The 22,032-nt window shown below is 42.1% G+C and overlaps 1 protein-coding gene across 1 annotated transcript in view; it reads left to right on the top strand.

The window, feature by feature from the left end:
* cacna1bb (calcium channel, voltage-dependent, N type, alpha 1B subunit, b) overlaps window positions 1-22,032 on the top strand; it is a gene marked incomplete at both ends in the record, with an annotated part of 227,068 nt that overhangs the window by 144,694 nt on the left and 60,342 nt on the right. Inside the window, 12 exons of the mRNA XM_080476704.1 lie at window positions 1,872-1,944; window positions 2,239-2,356; window positions 3,048-3,115; window positions 3,281-3,387; window positions 6,928-6,990; window positions 8,638-8,679; window positions 12,173-12,856; window positions 14,069-14,274; window positions 14,658-14,796; window positions 17,715-17,844; window positions 18,564-18,623; window positions 18,834-18,940. Coding sequence (XP_080332830.1) covers window positions 1,872-1,944; window positions 2,239-2,356; window positions 3,048-3,115; window positions 3,281-3,387; window positions 6,928-6,990; window positions 8,638-8,679; window positions 12,173-12,856; window positions 14,069-14,274; window positions 14,658-14,796; window positions 17,715-17,844; window positions 18,564-18,623; window positions 18,834-18,940 — 1,797 coding nt within the window. The remainder of the gene's footprint in view (window positions 1-1,871; window positions 1,945-2,238; window positions 2,357-3,047; window positions 3,116-3,280; window positions 3,388-6,927; window positions 6,991-8,637; window positions 8,680-12,172; window positions 12,857-14,068; window positions 14,275-14,657; window positions 14,797-17,714; window positions 17,845-18,563; window positions 18,624-18,833; window positions 18,941-22,032) is intronic.

Raw genomic sequence — 22,032 nt, 5'->3', positions numbered from 1 at the left:
TCTCGTTTGTCTGGTTTTCAGACTGATGACAGTTACTGACTGACGGCAAGGAGACATATTATAGAGAACTAACAATAAGAACAAGCTCTCTTGGTGATCAGGAATCTGGTTCGTGTTAAAAGAAAAGACAATTCCCGCTGTTTTCGTCTAGTTTATGTTGGATGGTTTGCCACTGTGTTTACTGTGTGTAGGACTATGACCAATGTCACATGATGCGGCAGCTGTGGCTCAGTTGGCCGTCTCTCAATAGGAATATTGCTGGTTCGATTCCCGACTTGTCCACACGTCGAAGTGCCCTTGAGCAAGACACTGAGTGCCTTCCATGGCAGCTGCCTCCACTGGTGTGTTAGTGCGTGTGAGAATGGGTAAATGTGACTAACAATGTAAAGTACTTTGGAGGCTGCTCAAGCGGTGGAAAAGCACTTGTGAAGTTTTATAAGTTACCATGTAGGTCAGAACAGTGGCGGTGGGTTTGGCCTGAATGTTGGCGTTATGGTTCCCTGTTGATGGTGTGTTGTGTTTTGTCCTTTTTGTCCCACCTATGGTTTAGTTTACTTAGCTGGGTATGTCCCACCACTGGTCTATGTGTTCATTCATTCATTCATTCATTCATTCATTCATTCATTCATTCATTCATTCATTCATTCATTCATTCATTCATTTATTTATTTATTTATTTATTATCTCTGGGAGATGCATGAGAGTTAAAGCTGCTTCACATGCAGATGGTCAGTGTCACATAAATGTATTTTTATATATCTGATAAAAGCAGAGTTTGCAACTTTTGCTCACCCAGAGTGAAATTAACCATCTTTAACTCACAAATCCAACACATGTTAAACAGCTTTTATCTAAAAGCAAAGACGACACTGAACTCTGCAGGACTATACTAATGTTAATACTGAGTGGAATTATCTGTAAAGTTTCAGGGATCAGTGAAAAAACACTTTTTGTGCTGGTGGAGAGGTCATCGTATGTAAAATTATATTTTTTACTGACTATCACATTGCATAATGTGTAATTCATTTTATTAGCACTTTTTTTTTTTATATGTACCAGCCCTGAGCACTGTTTCGGGCAATGCGCCCCAAATGTCATTGTGTGTTTGTGAAGATTATGACTGGATTTTTATCTTTATCTTCTTAGGTGCTAGTTTGAGGTTTTCACTTTCAAGGGGGGGAAAAAACACTATAAACATTAACAATAGGAGTACAAGGACATTCGTAAGGAGAGACAGCCAAGTTGGATTCTAATTACTGTGACTGTCAACTATAAAACTACCAAGACCCAGGAGAATATAGACTGGGCGTCATGACACTCTGGAGGAAAACATTGGCTGTGTAGCACGTGCGCTGGAGCAGTGTTCTCCAGAAGTTTTGCTCCATCGACACAAAAACAGAATCTGAGTTCCACTCTGGGAGGTGTTTTCAAAAAGTTGTGTTTCAGTGGCACCGTTGTTGTGTAAATGGTCATCCAGAACCTCAAGATATTTTCAGTTTTAACTTGATTACACTGTCATGCGAAGCTTTCCTTAATGTCAAGACACAGTACTCAGATGTGACAACAGAAAGAAATAGAGGAGACAGACCAGTGAAGCAGGGACAGGGAAGGAGCAAGGAAGAAAGTAAAGGGAAAACAATGAAAAACAAACCAAGCATTAAATGAAATGGACCACACAGACAGCTTCATATGGAGTTGTGCTGCTTCCAGAAAGATGACCTGAGCGCATGTTAATGCCAATAAGATTCTTTATCCAAGTGGTTTTCCTGAACTGCGGGTGGATCCCACTCAGACTCTGACTGCTGCTCCGTTCCTTCTTTTCCTTCCGATGTCTCTTTCTCTCTGTAACCTTGTTGTCGTGATTCATTCAGGTTCAACTTTGAAGATGAGACGCCAACAACCAACTTTGATACCTTCCCAGCAGCCATCCTCACTGTGTTCCAGGTAAGAAACACACACACACACACACATACAATGACACACACACACACACCTTCAGAACGAAAGAGAAAATGTACATTATTATTAGGTTTTAAATATTTATTATTTTAATTAGGTTGAATGAGTGGTCCGTGTGCCTCCCGTGCTCTAATGAGCTCACTGATAATCCTTCAATTAGTCGGCGCCCGTAACCTTTCACTCCATAGTCATTTCATTCAGCGCCCTGCTTTATTTGCACAACGACTTCCTGTCTTCCTGTCTTCCTGTGCTCCCTTCATCAACCTTTTTCTCCCTCAGATTCTGACCGGTGAGGACTGGAACGCCGTCATGTACCACGGGATCGAATCTCAAGGAGGTGTTCGCCGGGGCATGTTCTCCTCCATCTATTTCATCGTGCTTACGCTCTTTGGAAACTGTATCCTCATTTTCACAAGCATTGGAATCGCAATTTTGGAATGCATTTATGTTTAGAGAATGATTTGTTTTTCTTGTCTGCACAAAGTGAAGGTTGAGAGATGTGGATTAATAAATGGACTCAGACGTTCATAGAGGTTTCTCTCTAAGTGCTTCAAACATGATATTTGGTGGCCTGGTACCCTCTCCAAGGAGTACCCTACCAAAGTTAATCATTCATCATATCAATCAATTCAACAGGAAGTAACCCGCCAAGTCAGAATCCTGCGTCATTGAGAAGGATCTTTAAGAAATGGACTGTGTATTTTCCGAGAGAACAGATTGGTCAGTAGATGGTCTTTTAGATCAGTTCAGCTTGAACATAACTTGGTCTGTAGCTTGTTAGTGTTTAGTATAAGTTACCATGGTAACATACCTTGATTTAAAAGTTTACCACGATTCTAAGCTCAGGATTAACCCTGAAGTAACTCAGAGTCCTGCTTCACAGTACCAATCGGTTCCAACACAAAGTACTTCAGAGAGGTTTAGGTGTGAGTTACCATGGCAACAAAAAGTACCTTAAAGAAAGGTTATCTACCTTTGTGGTGCTGAAAGACCTCCAGGGTCTTGGTTTGGCAGAAAATTAAAAAAAAACATCTTATCACAGGATTACATGACGGCTGTATTTTCTCCTGACTGCCGCTGTAATACAGACACCTTGCTGAATGTCTTCTTGGCCATCGCTGTCGACAACCTTGCCAATGCCCAGGAGCTGACTAAGGTAGGCCGGGTCAGACCTTCTGCTGTGTCGACACAATTGTAAAACAATACAGATGTTTTATTCTTCCCGGTGAATTACATCAGAGCTGAGAAAAGCCCTGCATGTGAAGAGGAAATGTCGGTGGTATTTTTCTGTGTTTAATCACCTTTATTTAACCGTCTGAAGGATGAGGAGGAGCAAGAGGAGGCAGCCAATAAGAAGCTCGCCCTGCAGAAGGCTTTGGAGGTGAAAGAAGTCAGCCCCATGTCAGCAGCCAACATTTCCATCGCAGCGTAAGTTGTCCCAGCATCTCTCTTCTCTGCTCTCCTAAACCCCACAGTGAAAGCGAATGTCCTCCTTTAGTCGTTCAGTGTGTCGTCAGAAGTGTGTGTGTGTGTGTTAGTGCATTTTGTGAGTATGTTCTGGGTATCTCCTCATCTCACTCCCATTATGAGAGTGCTCCCGTAGTGTTTCTTGTTTATTTCACCCCACTCTTGACCTTCTCTTAATATTTCGGACAATTAAGGAGGATTTAGTTGCCAGCTCATGTGAGCTCCCACAGGCAAGTTTCACCTTTTTAGTTTTTTTTTAATTATTTTTGATCCTTGAATATGTTTTCTGATTAAATTTGCTACCAGCTGTTAAAGCAGAGCAATATATTATTACTCAATTACTTCAGAAATGTGTCCAACAGAATACACCGCTGTTAACACCACTGACCAAACACTATGTCTGTCTCCACCCAAAGCCACAGATTGGCATTTTGGCATGGACTGGCTCTTATGTATCGTCTAATCTGAAATACTTGCCTGTTAAGGCTAAGTTTGGGGTAACCATATTGGTACATTTTGTGGCATTGCACTCAATTTGTGAATGTGAAGATTTTATTTGAGTAAAAAAAAACAAACACAATAAGCTCATTTTTAATTGCTGCCAGAGAAACATAATGACTGCAGAGCAATTGTTTATTTCAGGAGCACTTTGGCGAGCGGCTTGATGATTGAGCGTTGATTTGATAACGTGATCACTCTGTTTACTTCAGGACATTTGTTTGTTAAAAGTGAGGAGCCATTAACAGGAAATTCATTTTTGACCTGGCTCTGTTGCCCATTAGTGTGCACACCGTGGCTCTTAGGTCTGATTGTTTTTTCCCCTATTTTGAAAACTCACAAACAAGAGGAAATAAAAACCTATAATTAGCTCAACCAGAAACTTGAAATGAGATGGAAATTGCTTGATGTAGTCAGCATTGTATTTAGAAATCAGAGATTTGCATGAATCTCTACAGAGAGCAGTTTAAGAGAACAGTTTATACTTTGAAGAAGTTGTAGTTTGGTTCCATGTGGAGTAAAACTGCCAAAATGATCATGAGTGACAGATTTAATTAAATAAATAATAATTAAATATTCATCATTAGGATAAACTAAAAAGAAATACATTGCGTTTCTCAGGCCCCGTTTACAAAACATCTTGCGTTTTCGTTCCAAATGGCAGATACACAGAAAACAGTGTGGTTAGTTCATAGAGTGTTTTCGAAAAGCTGTGTTTTCCTCCATTTCCATGGCAACGGAGCGTTTTCGTGAAGTTGCACTTTCGTGAAGTTGCGTATTCTCTCGTTTCGATGGAGATGCATCATTTTCGTCAAGTTGTGTTTTCCCCATTTCCATGGAGATTTAGTCAAAGTGTTTTGAGAAAGTTACGTTTCCCTCTGTTTCCGTGGAGACAGAGCATTTTCACCAAGTTGTGTTTTCGTCGAGTTGCATATTCCCCTGATTCCATGGAGATGAAGTCGGAGCGTTTTCGAAAACTCGCTATTTCCTCCATTTCCATGGAGACAGAGCATTTCATCAAGTTGCGTTTTTGTCGTTAGGTTTTTGTCAAGTTGTGTTGTTACTTGTTCCTACGGAGATGTAGTCAGTGTTTCCAAAAAGCTGCGTTTTCCCCCCGTTTCTGTGGAGACAGCATTTTCATCAAGTAGCGTTTTGGTCAAGTTCCCCGAATCCATGGAGATGAAGTTGGTGCGTTTTTGAAAAGTTGCGTTATCTCCCATTTCCATTTAGAGGAAGTCGGAGCGTCTTCCCCCGTTTCCTTGGAGACGAAGTTTGAGAATTTTCCAAAAGTTCCACCTTGGGAGCCGTTTTTAAAAAATTCCGTTTTCAGTGAGCTTCGTTGTCGTCTAAACAGACAAACAAATTGCATTGAATTTTTTCCGTTTCCCCCTTGAAAACTTTGTATAAATGGGGCTTAACTTGAAAAATAATCAAGCAAAAACCAAAAAAGTAGAAAATGTCCTGATATCCAAAATGCATATTGAAAGCAATTATATGCATACGTGTTTAAAACCCTAATAGAGTTTTTTATTAAGTGCGTTTTTAACTCTAATCTCCAAGTGTGGCTTAACTTTGGTCGAAAAAACTCGCAAAAATATTACTAATGAGCATCTCCCACCTCGGCTTGTTTGTAGCCGGTTTCTGTATTTAAGTTCAAGAAGGTAAAACAAATAGCTTAATTCATTAGCACAGATTTTTTCACCGGCAGAGTATTGTTAAAAAAACTAAAAAAAACATCTTCATCAAAAACAATTGCTTGGGAAGATGTTTTGTTTGGAAAGGTACAATGAGCTTCATGCTGGGGCTCTTGAAATTTTTTTTAAAAGTATATTTCAAATAGCTCTATCTTTGTGTTATACTATGAGACAAGTCGAGCCTGTTTTACAGTACATGTTGCATGAAGACATTGCTGAAAGGCAAAACACAAAAGCCAAAGAGATACTCTGAATCCGTAGTGTTAGCGTGCCCTTTCAAGCCACAGTGTACTCTTTAATGGGAACTACAGCAAGCTGAAAAGAAGCACAGTCTTCTTTTGAGCTAAACACAGAAAGACAGCTGAGTCATACGAACAGATAGATTAATAAAAACTCTCTCTTGAGGAGAGAAGTAAAAAAAAAAAAGAAGAATTCCTCGTATAGTGAAGACAGTCGTGCCTTTAGAGCCGGAGTGTCAAACACATTTCAGTGCTTCAGGGCGTCAGACCGGTAAAATACTGCAATAATAACCTTTACAATTTAAACAATTACTACTGAAAATGACATCGATCTCAACATAAAGCAATTTTAGTGAAACAGTCTGGTGCAAAATGCAGTGACATAAAACTTCTCCTTTCGCTGTTGCATTGTGGGTACACGCCTCATCTGCTCCTTTGAACAAAACCAATACTGCAGATTGCCCCTGCATTGTCGCAGCCAGTAGTCGGCCCGTACATTTCACGCAGTTCCACGAAGCCTCTCCTTCATTGGTCAAAGTCATCGTCTTGGATTTTCCTTAATTGCCGCCCTCGTCGGGTCAGACTGTGAAAACGGTAAATGTTCGGTGAGCTGGCCACTCCTCCCCTCTTCTGTCCTCTCACTGTGATTGTGTGATCCTGTGCTTTGTTTTCAGGTGTGTCCTCTGTGCGCCGCGCCGTGCTCCAACACTTTGAAATGAACTGTTTCATGTGCGATCTGTGTGCTGTTTGAGACTCTTGGGGGTTTTGTTAGAAAACAATTGAAAGGAGGAAAATCAAACTTCTTCAATTAGAAAAGTCTTATGATCTTTGTATATTTAAAAAATAAAATAAAATAAAATAAACAATTGTAATTAATGATTTTATTGTTTAGTTGTTTTGTAATGAAACTCCTGAGGATTGCGTTTAGCTTGTGTTGCTGTAGTGGCACAGTACTGTAAAGCAGGAGGGGGCCGGTGGACAGACAGACTTGACAGATGCTGTCTCTCCACCGGCCCACCTTCAGACGTGTGTCTCATTTTTTTCCTTTTGTTTTTGTTCTGCATGTACAGTTTTGTAAAGCAAAATCGAGATGCACTCTCTCGCAGGTCGTCCATCAACAGCATTCAGTCACCGTGAGTTATCACTCTCTGTTACGATATTCTCCTCTCCTCTCCTCTCCTCTCCTCTCCTCTCCTCTCCTCTCCTCTCCTCTCCTCTCCTCTCCTCTCGTTCCTCCTCCCTCCTGTCTTTTCAGTGATTTTTCCGTCCTCACATCGGCTCCTCTTCATCCCAGCTTTCTCTCCTCTGGACCTCTATGTAATTAAACTGCTGCTGCTGCTGAAGTCAAATGTGTTTATTTCTTTTTATATTCACCAACCATTTAAAAAAATGTAATAAATAGATAAAAAAACAAACACCATGCTGGGAAAAAGGCCTCACATTGACCCTCAGATTTTCACCTTTTAGACATTTAGGGATGGTTTACGCAACAACGTTTTACAACAACAAAGTAAACAATAGAGCTCAGAGCCACTGAAAACACAACTTTTTGTAAAAACACTCCGACTCCCTCTGTGTGGAAACGAGTGAAAACTTAACTTTTTATGAAACGCTGCTGCTGCGCATGCTGAACCACAATCTTAGTAAAAAAAAAAAATGTTTAAATGCAAAAATGATGCATTTTCACCTTGAAAGGTTGTGTAAATGGCCGTAAGTCGTCTCACTGTGATACGCAACCACTATAACTCCTACAATATCATCCCTACAGAGGTTTTAAGCACATAATTGAATATGGATCAAACCCCAGATTTAAATTGATTGATAGATATTTACTAGTATTTACTAGTTGTCTTTCTTCTAGACTCAATTTTCAAATTATACTCTCAGGCCATTTTATTAGGCACACCTATTCAACTACTTAAAGCTAATGGGTTATCACCCCATCTCATGGCAGCAGCAAAAGTGTCATGGCTGCTTGTACCAGACAGCTGGAACTGAGTATTTCTAAGGAGTCAAAGATCAAGATACAACTAGTTTTTAATACATAGAAATGGTAATTTCTCATTGTATGTTCTAGTTTTCAATAGACTGATTTCGAAACAATCCCATTTTCCAGGTCTAAATATGTGAAACCGTCACTGCAAAGTGCAAGACAGAGCAGAATTCCACAGTCTGCTGCATGCAGCACATCACACACACTCCGCAGAGAACCCAAAGTGTAAAACTTTGTTGATGGCTGCAACTCATCTGCATCGGCGCCTGCAGGAATTCGTCTTCCGCTCTCTGCGCTCCCTGATGCGAATAATTCTCTCCATAAAAGTTTCATTTCTCTGAGCGTTGCGATCGCCACGGGCAGTTTGACATTTCCAGTCTGTTTGTAATTTCAGACCCCGGGACATCACTTTAAAAGATAATATGAGTCAAGGCTAAAGAAAATGAAAAAAATAAAAAATAACCCCACACAACCAGCAGCTTGACGTTTGCTCTCCTTCTCCAGCGCTCTGCTGTCTCAGTTGATTACGGTGCAGATGGAGGCCCAGATCCACCGACTTAACATCTTGCCCCTTTCAGCTAACACTCATTCTCACTGTGAAACACTCTTCCTCTCTTTCTCCACTGTGTATGTGCTTTGTTCATAAAAATAACCAAAGAAAAAAGCATCTTATCTCTCAGCTCAACACCTCTGGCTGTACCTGTATGTGTGCAGCTCACCTGTCTGTGGATATCTATCCTGTGTGCTCTGTGTTTCCTGTCTGTGTGTCTTCTGTCTTGTGTTTTAGGAGTTATACTGTCTACTCCTCCCCCGCTCGACGTGTCTTGAGGTACAGGTGACCCAGTGGGACTAACCCCCCCCCCCCCCCTCCTCTCCCCCCATGAAGCCCCATGTACACCAGCCATACTGCGCTCTCGGGCAGAAACAGTATGGAGCGCCTGGCTACATAACTAATGGCCTCATGGACACAACAAAAGATTTTTGGTTGTGTGATTTTTAATTAGGCGACAATCATCTTTTTCAGTCAGGATTTAGTTTGTTTCTTTCTTTTATTATGTGGGGAATGATCATTACTCATAGCATGTTTATCATTTTTCTACTTGTCTCATTTACCCATGAGTCCGAAAAAAAGATCTGTTCGACAGGTTCAGGGGTCACACACTGCCAAAATGAAAATGTTTACCATTTAAAGTCAGGAAGCTCTTTATTGGCAGGAATATTCACAAGGCGTTGTTTTGGAGTTTTTTGAGCAGATTTTACAACAGTAAAGATCACCAAAAAAAAGGAATCCTGAGAGTTTTATGCTCCGTTTACACGACAACATTTTAAGTGAAAAGGCATCGTTTTCGTTTTTGTTTCAGAAAAGTTTTCGGGATTCCACATTTTGAAAATTATGTCTTTTTACACAGAAATGGGAAAAAAACCCGCTGGAAACGATGTAGTTACCAGCCACTAGTGGCTGCTGGTGGTTGTTTTTGTAATGAAACCACGAAAGTTTGGAGTTATCGCTTGAAAATGTCGTGTAAACGGGGCCTCGATATGCCTCAGTGAGCAATTTTTCAATAATTTTGACTAAGGCGTCTCAGAACACTGGATTTCTGTCCACACTCACACTCGCCAACTCAATGTCACGGTCTGGCTTTCATTCAGGATATATTAAGGTAGCTGACTCAGAGTTGCATTGTTGTCATCCGCTGCTTAGTCCTTACTGAAATATCGTGTCCACCCGGTGGACAAATTATGAAAAGTGGTTAACAAGCATACAGTTATTGTCTCCTTTGCTATATATTATTTGTCAGTGATATATTTGTCACTTTATACACCCAAAGAAGCCTGGCAAAAAACTAGTCAACCTTAAGAAGCAACATATACTGTATGTAGAGTGTATTTGGTTATATATGAAAAACTATATCTTAGGTCATATTCCTATATTTCTAACCTTTTGTAACTGTAGTTTATTTTGTTAGATTCTAAGCCATTTGAACTTTTCTAGCTATTGTTTTAAAGGAGACATATCATGCTTTTAAATCCTTCCTTTTTACATATAAATCACACAGTTGTGGTCTATACAACGCGAAACTGCAATGCTTGGGTCTGAATTCCTCATTATTATAGCTCCACAGGCCCCTTTTCAACCCCTTTTCTGATGTGCTTCTGAGAGCAACTCGTTTTGGGGCGGTCTCTTCAAATGCAAATGAGACACTTCATACCCCGCCTCCTCTCCAGGTTGCAGAGGTGACACTCGGTTCAACGTCACCCTGTTCGGCCATCTTTGTAGTTTGATAGAACAGATACAATTATCTAGCGGCGCAGAAACTTTATATTCACACGTTATTTACAAAATGTCAACAACGGAAGATTTGTCCATCCAGCCATACATGTTGGAGCCAGAGTCGGACCCGGCGGAGCGAGATGAAAATGACGATGATGCACCTACAGAACAACGTCTTCATATGGATGTAACGCAATGGTGTGTTACTATATTTACACTAACTTCTCCATCCATGCCCACTACTACAATACTGCCTGTATTACAACGACTATTTAACACAGAAGTTACATTATAATCTAAAACGAGCACACAGCGCTAACATATGAAGACGGTGCAACTGCTAATGCTAACAAAACAATGACAGGGACGTCTTATCATCACACTTTTTAGCGTTATATACAGCTTACCGAAGTGCTCTGTTCGTCGTCTCCATAGATAGAAGGAACTGACCGCTCAATCAGACCAAGTCTTTCGGCAAATCCTTCTTTATACTGGCGGAGGTTGTTGAAGCAGTCGTCCTTAAAGTGATTCGCGCACAAAAAAATGACCTTACCCACAGATGTGGGTACATTTCTGTGAAAAATAAAACTCAACCAGGCACTTCGAAAAGGTTCTGATCCTGCGAGACGGTGTAACGAATCTTGTGGGTTACTACATCCAACAACCGAACATTTCGACTTATCCTCTCGTAACTTCGGTTGGACTACAAAATCGCAGCGAGAAACAAAAATGGCGGATTGCTCGAAATGTCGATGTCCTAATTTGGCAGTTCCGCTGAGAATACTGTGACGTCATTGTTCAAAAAACGTAATAGAGAATAGAAAAATCGAAACGGATCGCAAAATATGACCAAAACAGAATATAAAGATATCAACGGAGCACCTGAAGAGACTACTTTGAACTTTTCTGTACTTCTAAACACTCTAAATATACAACAAAATGCATTTAAGGGCTAAAAAAGTGGATTTAGCATGATATGTCCCCTTTAACACTTTTTTTCACCCTCTTGTCATGGGTTTAGCCATTTTAGCATGTCACACGTGACTGGTTCAGACCGTTGAAGCTTCATGTCTGCAACGTCACTACTGGAACAGTGGTGGAAAGGCACAACTATTCCGAAACGCTGACTTTGAAACGCTTCATCTTTCTGATAATGCTGTGAACAAGATGAATGTTTCTTGACGTTAAAAGACAAATAATCTCGATTCGTCGATCTTACAAATCCATGGCGATTGGTGTGAGGCTTTTGATTAAAGCTGGGTGTCAGATTATGTGTGCAAACAAATAAAATCTAAAATCACAAGTCTTGGACCAAAGTGGATAATATTCATAGTGACTTGATCACTATTTAGGGTTCATGCAGACAAGACAGTGTGATCTCTGAATTCCGAATGAATTGAACTGTTTAAAACAAAGCTGAGCATGCAAGCACAGCGACTGGATCACGTGGTACGAAAAGCTTTGGTTGTGTCAAGCTTTTCTTTGGTCATACCAGTGAAATTGTTATGAAAAGCCAGTTGTTTTTTTTCTACCTGGACAAATAAGCAAGTTTTTCAGAAAACAAAAATCGTTTTACACCAGTGACACCAACACTGTATTGTCTTACATTCCATTTAGTTTAGTTTCCCGGGGAAAGGCTTCGTTTCCTGCTTGTATCCAAGCCCTTTGGAAAAACCTCAATGTTGAGGTGACAAGTTGATAAACTATATGTCAAGTAATGTAACAATGGAAAGTTCAGCCATTGTACCTCCTGGGTAATGATCTTATTTGGCCATGACGGTTATAAATCACCTCGTTGTGTACTTGTGCATGGTAAGTGAAGACTTTACCATGGTGAACATTGGTGCAGAGTCATCCATAGAGCTCTTGGTTTCTGACTTTGTGAGAAACCTGATCAAATGAAGGTTATTCACAGAAGACGATGTGGACTATGGATGAAACTTGTGGATTGCGACAATCACGCAAACACCGTTCCAAAAGAAGCTCATGAAATCACCTTTTTATTTGTGTCGTCGTTTGTCACATCGTGTTTCTCTGTGGATTTTAGCAGCAAAGAGCAGCAGCGCTCAGCAAAGGCCATGTCGGTGTGGGAGCAGAGGACGAACCAGCTGAGGAAACACAACATAAGGGCGAGCAGCGAGGCCCTCTTCAACGAGCTGGACCCCGAGGAACGCCTGAGGATGTCCAGCGCCCTCCACCTGCACCCGGACATGAAGACACACCTGGACCGGCCGCTCATGGTGGAGTCCAAGAATGGAGACAAGCCCGGCTGGCCCGCCGACGGCACGCCGGAGGAGGACGCGGTGGGGGACGGCCTCCACGGCCGTCCCAGGAAACACCACCGACACTGCGACAGGAACGGGGAAGGCAGGGACGGTGGCGAGGGGCGCGGCGAGAGGCGCCACTCCCACCACAGCAGGGGCAGAGAGCACAACGGCGAGAGGAAGGGGGATGGGCACAGACACCAACACCAGGCAGGCTCCCCGGAGGAGGACGCCAACGACCCGCGGGCGGGAGAGGACAAGGGGCATCGCCACCATCACTCCCATCGTCCGTCCAAGGAGGGCAACGGGATGCTGGCCAACGGTGCACACGGGGAGCGGAGGGGGAAAGGTGGAGGGGGGAGTGACAGTAACGGAGAGAGGAAAGGACGCTGCTCCCGCATGGTCAGGGCTCACTCCACTCTGAGCGGAGAAGACTCCAGGAGGAGCAAGAACGGCACCAAAGGACAAAGGTACCATGATACAGAGCACAGGACGCTCTGCAGAGACAGACACTTTGTGTCTGCTCCTCATGTAAATGAATTTAATGTTACATTCACAAGTAATATTTTAATACCTCATGACAATTATATGAACTTACCTGTTTGTACGCTAGATTAGGACAGATACAGACTTCTGTATCTCTGACTTATATTTTTGAAAATAAAAAGATAATTTTATTGAGCAAAAGGATCATGTATTCATAGTTTTAGATAACAGTCCATTTGGTTGGACAGTGTCTCAATGACTATTGTTTATGCAATTTGTTAAATTACTCCTCAATTTCTCATTCAAAAGCCCAGGGCACTGACTGCTTGTAATTTGACACTGGCGTCATTATCAGTCAGATGTCTGTCATAAGTTTACTTCACCTTAGACCAGGAGTTGCACAACCATGTTAGTCCAGGGGCCTCATGCAGCCGAATTTCATCTTGAGTGTGGCGGAACAGTAAAATAGTGCCATAATGACCTTCACCTTTAAACTTTAAAGTTTTCCTTTCAAAATTGTGTGTGATCAAAATGTCTATATTTTATCAAAACCAAACAATTAGTACTGAAAATGACTACAATTTCAACATAAAGTGTGCATGTTTTTAGATACATTATTGAGTATCTAACCTTGCTAGTATGTTAATTTTGTGAAACCATGTTGGAGGCAAAAATAAAAGCACTTGGATTGAAATTTCTGCCTTTGAGCTGTAACAGTTGCAGTAATCGGACAGATTTCCAGGGTTTTAAACCCTAACCCACACAAAAGGAATCGGTTCTGTGAACTTGAAGGCATGTATCTGAGGTGACAAATGTTTAATTTTGAAAACCAAGATACGTGTTTTTGTATTGTATTAGTTGTAGGAAGACACAGAAAACCCTCATATATGGAGAGCCTGCTCCCCACACCATCAACCCCCACCCTTAACTGAATGCCTGATGATCACTGAGCTGTCGTTGGTGGGATTTGAAGTATTTTACGGATATTTATTACAAGTTCCAAAGGTTGCCAGCATTCAGACAAATTAGTTTTTAAAATGTAAATCTAAAACAGGCGTTAAGACACAAATATAACAGATCATCAGTATGAATGATTATATCATGGTGTCTGAGCTTCTTCACCACACCATTAACCGTTTTGGACTTGAACCAGGACATGACGTCATGTTTCATACGGAACTCGTCTTTTTCCACAGGGAGAGGCAAACTGACGCTGAGGAGGACGGCCTCGCCGGCAGTCCTCTGCAGCCGACGCGGAGCGGCCTGAGTCTCGGGGAAAAGCAAGAGGACGCCGACAACCAGAAGAACTCCACGAGGGCGAGCCAGGCCGGCCTCAACAGCAACGCCATCCACATCCCCGTCACCATCACCGCCCCGCCTGGAGAGACCACCATCATCCCCAGTGAGTCTCAGGCCCCGTTCACACAGCAAGTGTCTACAAGTGAAAATGGAAAACTTTCATTGGGTGTTTGTTTACACAAAAACGGCGCTCAAAGCCACTGAAAACACAACTTTTTTATAAACCTCCATACGAATGTCCGCATAGTATTAGTCCAAATAATTTCTATTCAGGTTTACCAGCTTGTTTGTACTTATTTACTGCTTTTCTTTGCGGTTTCAGATTTTTGTACAAATCTTAATTCTCCATCCACCAGCCAGAGAAATGTTCACTTTGTCATGTGACTGAGTATTGATTCATGTTATTTTATAGCACTAAAACCAACAGCTTGCTTTATATCCTCTGAAAACTCTTCTCCGGTTTAATGAGCTTTGTCTTCCCTCCAGTGAACAACATCGACTGTGACAACTTCCTGAGACTGAGTGAGGAGAAAAAGGATCTGGAGGAGGAGGAGGAAGCAGCAGCCAACGGGCCTCGACAGATCCTCCCCTTCAGCTCCATGTTCGTCTTTGGACCAACAAACCCGTGAGTTCAACCTGGAGGAGGAGGCATGTTGGGAGATAATGAGGTCAACATGTGCAGTTCTAAATAATTGCACTCACACACTAGGGTGATCCTTGAAATAGTGAATGTAGGGCTGATTGTTAGGAGTTCAAACATAGTTTAAGCACAATCACCTGGAGAAAGACAACACGCCGTTATGTCTGTGTCCACTGGACCTTATGGACGGCGAGTGCATGCCAACATTCCTACAATCATTACAAAACAAAGAACTATCTTAAACTATATCTATCAAGTACAGAAGCACACAACATGTTGGCATGTTGCTGGTATCATGTGAATATAGACAGATATTATTTCACTTGGTCTGGTGAAAATTAGAGCCCCGTCACAGATTCCATAGAGCAATTTCACCTTGTTTTCAACCTCTGCTCATTAAAGAAAGTACAAGTTTTTATAAACAAACTTACAAAAGGAGCCAGTCATGTTTTCAGAGTTGGAAATTGTGTAGGTGATAGGTTCTTGGATATTTATACATCAACACAATTTAACTCCTTTTAGACTGAGTGGACGGTGCTTCAAGTTTCCCATGAATAACGATCTGAAGCAACGTACGAGAGCATTCAAACAATTTTCAAAAGCAGATAAGAACATATATAGCATTCAATGAATCTTTTTTTTCTATAGCGGCAAATGCAACCCAGTCATTTCAGGACACTTTTACAGAAAAAAACCCAACATGAACAAACAGAGGAGACGGTGGAAAGGAAAAACTCCCTTTTAACGGGATGAAACCTGCCAAACCAGACTCCGAAGTGGAGGATTTCTGCTGTTTGGTTTGGGTTTGGGGGGGCAGAAAGAGAGAAAGGGATAAGATTGGAGACAGAGAACAACAGTCATCCTCTGGATGCAGATGTGATGAGGGCAGGAGGCTGACACCATCAACTTTCAGTTTCACTGTCAGAGGTCCTGTAGGGAGGGAAGGAGGGTAGGAGAATAACTTGTGTTTTAATTCCTCCGTTGTTCACCTGATTTCGATGCAATTATATTCGATCCATCCAGTTTTCAGGCAATATGGGTGTCGCGGGGTCCTCTCGACAACCTTCCCAAACTGGGAAAAACGATGGCGTAGTCGTCAGCTGTGTTTGTTGTTTTCAATTTATTTTTCAGGCCTCCCAAAAACAGTGAATCATAATATTTACAAAGTGCAAAACCCGAAAAATACCCAAATGTGAAAATAAACAAAGCAAAGAAAACTCTATATACAAATCTGTACAGGCTATTTACATCTGAGTTCTTCCTCAACCTCAGGATTCAAAAATGACACTCCACAGATCAGTACTGGTTACCACCTCTAACCAGAGTCCAACTCTCTCCTCAGGCCCAGCGCGGCCCGTTTTATCTACTTAGCCCCTCCCACTGGGCGTAACCTTTCGCTAGCAAAGATTATTTTATTCTAAACCCCAAATCCTAATAAATAGTTTTTCCATAATTAAATACATATTATCACTTACTGACAGGATTATGCCCTCCCACACTAACCCCTCAGTACACCCGGCAATAAGTTTTAACGAAAATAAATAATAATATTGTTCACGCGACTGAAACCTTCCGGGCCCAAACCATTTAACCCGACTGGTGGTATGGCCCGGGTTCGTCAGTCACCCTGCCGGCGCGTCACTGCCGCTACTCTGGAAGGTGAGTGAAGGTGTGTGTGTGAATGTAGGAGTGCCGTGTAGGCAGCGAGTGGGCACCCTCGTCTGCCTACAGCCAGGAAAAATGTCCATGGCCCCGGGAAAACAGTTTCTGGAGTTGCTCTCCACCATAAGATTGACAGCGCCGTGTGCGCATGCCCCCAGCGCCGCAATTCTCCGGCCAGCGGAGAGAGGAAAGGCGCACCGCTCCGGGCATGACGGTGCGTTCACGAGTGCTCCGTCACAATGGGCGTCAGCCTTTTGCTTAAGGGGCCGGTGGAGATGGATGATCAAACGTCGTCAGAGAATTATTATTAAGGTTATATTCCAGTACAGAGATTTTAAAGTTTGTGCTTCCAGCCAATTGTTTCCTTTTTCTTTTTTTTTTTCACTTTTATTTTTAGTTATATATTTATTAAACTTTTTACAAACAAATAGAGCCCAAACAAAACAGAGCAAAAAAGACAAAAAAAAAACCCATCAGCAGACAAAAAACAACAACATTAGGGTACAGACCATGGTCACAGTGGTGACACAAGTTGTGTTAGTTTTTTTGTAATATGAAATGAAAATGAAAATATTAATATAAATACTCAGAGGTTGAAAAAAGGTTTCCAAATCTTTGTGAAGACAAATCCCTTATTTCTTTTAAAGTGCACGTCTGTTGTGGCAACCTCAGAGTTTCAGTCATAATTAGTTTATTGTTGAATGTCGGGGGGTCTTTACTGGTTCCAGTTGAGGAGGATGCAATTCTTTGTTATGTAAGATATTACATTAATCCCAACCCATTGTTTTCATAGTTGGCCTTCGCTACACGTCCCAGTGGGATTCAAATCAGCGAACATCCAGTCACAAACTCACTTTTCTAAATTTCCACCGATATGCATGCAGTGTAGCCTTTTCTGGTTGAATCTGGAGCTGCTCTAGAAGTAAATGTTTGGACGGGTTGTGGCTCATTTTAAAGCTACTTCACTCTGAACCAGAGCCGAGTTCAGTCTTTATAAAGTTTTAATGGAACCCATAGTCAGTGAAGCTCAGGTACAAGCAGCAGCATGTTCAGAATAAATCAATCAATAAAATGATTGTTAGGTGAACCCAGATGACCCTGAATAGTTTTGCCCTCCACAGGGTCGCCTTTGTTCCTTCCTCTCACCAATAGTCACGGGGCTACGTCGCCTCTCAAAATGAACTTTAAATGAACGGCTGCGCACGCAACGTGTTTGTTGACGCGTGCGTGTGGCCTTGCAGGGTGCGGCGGCTGTGTCACTATGTGGTCAACCTGCGCTACTTTGAGATGTGCATCCTGATGGTCATCACCATGAGCAGCATCGCCCTGGCAGCCGAGGACCCCGTGCAAGCCAACGCACCGCGCAACAATGTGAGTGGGCCCGACAGCCGGCCGTCATAAACAAACATCTGGAGGAGCGCACAAACAAACACAGAGAGACAAAGAGACAAAAAAACACCACACACACACACACACACACACACACACACACACACACACACACACACACACACAGCAAAAGCTTTTTCAAGTAATTTACTCTTGAGCATTGATGCCAAACCAATTTTACATTTCCATAATAAGTTTCTTTATCTCTTCTTCCGATGAGTAAGATGTTTGTCCACATTTAGAATGAAGAGACTCGCGGACACGAGACTCCAGGTTTTGTTTTTATTTCTATTTTGACAGACAAGCAGAGTTAATTAGCATTCTAGTCGGGGCACAAAGGGGAACTGAGGTGATGGTGTGTGTGTGTGTGTGTGTGTGTGTGTGTGTGTGTGTGTGTGTGTGTGTGTGTGTGTGTGTGTGTGTGTGCTTTGCGTACTCAGGCAATGAGCGTTTGTGCAGGGGAGCTCAAAGCTGACAGAGCTCGAGACCTCTGACAGGACAGAGGAGCACAGCGTGCATATCTGATCCTGGCACGCACACACACACACACACACACACACACACACACACACACACACACACACACACACACACACACACACACACACACACACACACACACACACACACACACACACACACACAATGGCCCTGTTGGCGAGCCATCACAGAGGACACTTTCCGACTTCCTGTTTCTGCAGGTCCTGAAGTATCTGGATTACGTCTTCACCGGAGTCTTCACGTTTGAGATGGTGATTAAGGTGAGAAATCCGGAGACTTTTTTAATCTGTCTGAACATCTTTTCGTTTTCAGGATTCATACCTCGCCATGCGCACAACTCTACTGTCTTTATTTTCAGACCCCCCTCATATAACTGACCTACCGAATGAGCTTCTTTGCTTTAAAATTTTCTTTTTTTCAATTTCAAAAAATCTATTTCACAACTCTCCCGATTGTTTGTGTGAATCTAGATGATTGATTTGGGACTGCTCCTCCACCCGGGCTCTTATTTCCGTGACCTGTGGAACATTCTGGACTTCATCGTGGTCAGTGGTGCTCTGGTGGCCTTCGCTTGCTCGTAAGTCCCTCCAGTTCATACCTCCCCACACGGCGACCCTAAAATCCCCTGCAGTGCTGACTCATCGCGTTTGTGTATTTTCTCAGCTGATTTTACGTTTTCCAACTTCCTCCGTCAGTGGAGCGAGGGAGTTAATCTGTTATCTCCCCATCACGCTCCAGACTTTTGCGCTGCCTGGAGGTTATTTCATAATCATGTGTGTGTCAACCTCTGCTTCCAGTTACATAAAGTGTCCTCAGCCTCTCGTGCAAGTAGGTTTAATGAGCCGTGCTCGATTTGGCTCATAGGTTTACGACTCAGGACACACATTTTATACACAGCTGCATTTTGGTCAGTTTGGCGAAGGCGAATTTGAGTAGGAAACCTGATTTTAACAAAATTGGTTATATACATCCAAAGCAACACTTAAGAGTAATAATAATAATAATGATATAAGCTGACTTTGTTGATAATTAGTTCAGTATCCTTCACACACTCATCATATGTGTTGGAAAAACATCTAGAGAAAGTATCAAACCTTTAAAGGACTCTGCATTATGAACAACTATGGAAACTAGTCAATTTGAATAGTCAATTAGCTGTTGTACAAAAGATATGTGGCATTAATGCTCCGTTTTTACGACCAAGTTTTAAGTGAAAATACAAAGATTTTCTGTTTTTGTTTCAGAAAAGTTTTGTGTTTACAATGCAACGTTTTGAAAACGATGTCAGTTTACAGAAGAACGGCGCAAAAGCTGAAAATGATGTAGTATTCATGCCAGGCCACGAGTTGGCGCTGTTTGTTTTTGTGATGGAACCACACGCACGAGCACAGAAAACAATACACTAGAAACATTAGTGAGAGTTCACAGACATTCGTCTGGACAGACGACCAAGTTGGATCGTTATTACGGTGTCCCAGGAGAATATGGACCGGGAGTCCTGACACTCTTGAAGAAGCTTTGTTCTTATTGTCTTCTCCTGTTTCCACACAATCTTATTGAAAAGTTCCACCTTGGGAGCCATTTTTTTCTTTTTAATTAGCAGTGTCAGTGGCTCCGTCTTAAACGGGGCCTCATTTTGTCAACTCAGCAAAGTCTCCCCAACCACTGCAGATTTTATTCCAGGAATAACTTCCTGTGATTTTAACTTAAGATGAAAACATCTACTTACTATGTTGAGCGTTGTCGCTAACTACCACTGTTCATCAGGTCAACTCTTCTACCTGTTTTTTTAATTATTCCGTGTTAAACTATCATTTCTCCAAGTTTTAAGACACTTTACATGACCAGTCACATTTACCTGCTGACTCGTGCAAGAATACACACCGTGGTTGCATCCAAGGCGCTTAATGGAGTGACTGAAGACATGGACAGGGCAGGAAGGGGAATCTAACCACCAAACTTAGTCGATGTGTACTACCAGCTGACCTCACAGCCACCGCAATAATAACACAACACCTTCAACCAAAGCAGGATTGGAGTCCAGCTCAGTTTGATATTTGTTACAAGTGCAGCCCAGAGAGGAAACCTCCACCAAATAGGAGACAGGACTCTGAGGAGCGATGCAGGACATCAACACTGTCCTGAAACACAGTGAACCGTTACGCTTCCCGAGCTTCAGTCGCTGATCCGCTGCTGACTGACAGCAGGAAGAAAGTTCTTCTGGGTTTCCCTACCTCTCTCTGTGTCAGACGATACAGTGAAAGGAGTGTAAAGCTTTTCTAAACCTGGAAATGGTGTTTGAATGTTTTCAAATGAATATGAAGAAAACACTGGAGGGAAGGAGGGACGTTTTGTCTGTTTTGTTTGATGCAAATAGTCGTGGATAGAAATGCTCATTAATATTGATGCAGTGTTACAGGTAAAGTTTGTGTTTCTTTGCTTCCTGTCGCGTTGAGGCAGACAGAGTCAGCGTCAGGTTCAGACCCTCATTATGCACGTCAGAGAAGAAAAAGAAGAGAGTTCAACGACTGGGATCCTCTTTGAATGTGATTAAACACTTGTTGAAAAAAAAAAAAAACTATTCTGAATTGCAGCCAATTCCAGTAAATTCTCTAGTGTTTGTTGACTCTGTGCAGAAACTCTCCTTTGTTTGTGGCTGTGTATTTTTTCTCTGTGTCGCTTGCCATCCCTGAGATTGTTGTTGTCTCTCGCTGGCTGCAGATTGATGCTGCTCTCTGTGTTTTAACTGTGTCTGACTCGATCTCTGTGTTCTTTCTCTGTCACTTTCTTCCCCTCTTCTCTTTGTTTTCTGGCTTGGATTGCTTTCAGGAGCCTTATGGGGTAATGTCTGCTCTTTATGCCTCTCTGTCTATCTGTTTAAATTTATCTCCTCCCATTTGCGTCCTCTGTTTTCCTTCCTCTCCATCTCCAGTCGGCCGAGTTTACAATCTGCAGCATCCTTCCTCTCGCAGCTAAATGTCACATTTTGTTATTTGCTATTCTTATCATTGCTGCCGCAGCCACAATTAAAGACACTGGCATTTAGTCTGTTTGCGTTACATAACTGTGTTGGTGTTACACCCGTGTTCGGGTTACGTAAATGTAATTACCTGTTTTTCCACGTATCAGATGCGTTTCATGTGTGTTTGCGGGAGCGATGTAAACTACCCACAGCAGGGCAAAACAAAATATGTATTAATGGTTTCAAAGGTTCACGTTCTGCTTCCCGCAACAAGCAGGCAGAGAACATTGTGCTAACTTTAAGCTGTTAGGCGCAGTGGACAGCTGCTCTGATTAGTTTTCTTTTTGAATGGCAAAAACACATTTTGTCCAGTTTGCACGAGCCCTCTGGAGTTGCATTCACTCGTTCATTGAATCATCTCCTCCATTCTTTTCCTGTCCTTCATATCAGCTCACATACATGTTGTGCAGCAGGATGCATTGACAGAGCAAGGATGGAACCATCATTCTGGCTATTTTAAGTGCTCAGATCTTTGAATCTTGATCTAGTTTTGAAACATTACGTGCAAAAAAGATGCTAAATTGAGTAATTAGATAGACGAGTAGCATAGACAACACTTTACAACCTTGTACACAGTGATGCGTTCGTAAAGATACTAATATCTCTTCTGGCTGAAACAACAAAAAGTCTCCAGCAGGATTCATGGT

The sequence above is a fragment of the Lipophrys pholis genome (assembly GCF_963383615.2).
Source record: "Lipophrys pholis genome assembly, chromosome: 12".
NCBI lineage: Eukaryota > Metazoa > Chordata > Actinopteri > Blenniiformes > Blenniidae > Lipophrys > Lipophrys pholis.
Note: the sequence above shows the minus strand (reverse complement) of the source record. Positions and strands in the feature narration are given on the sequence as shown.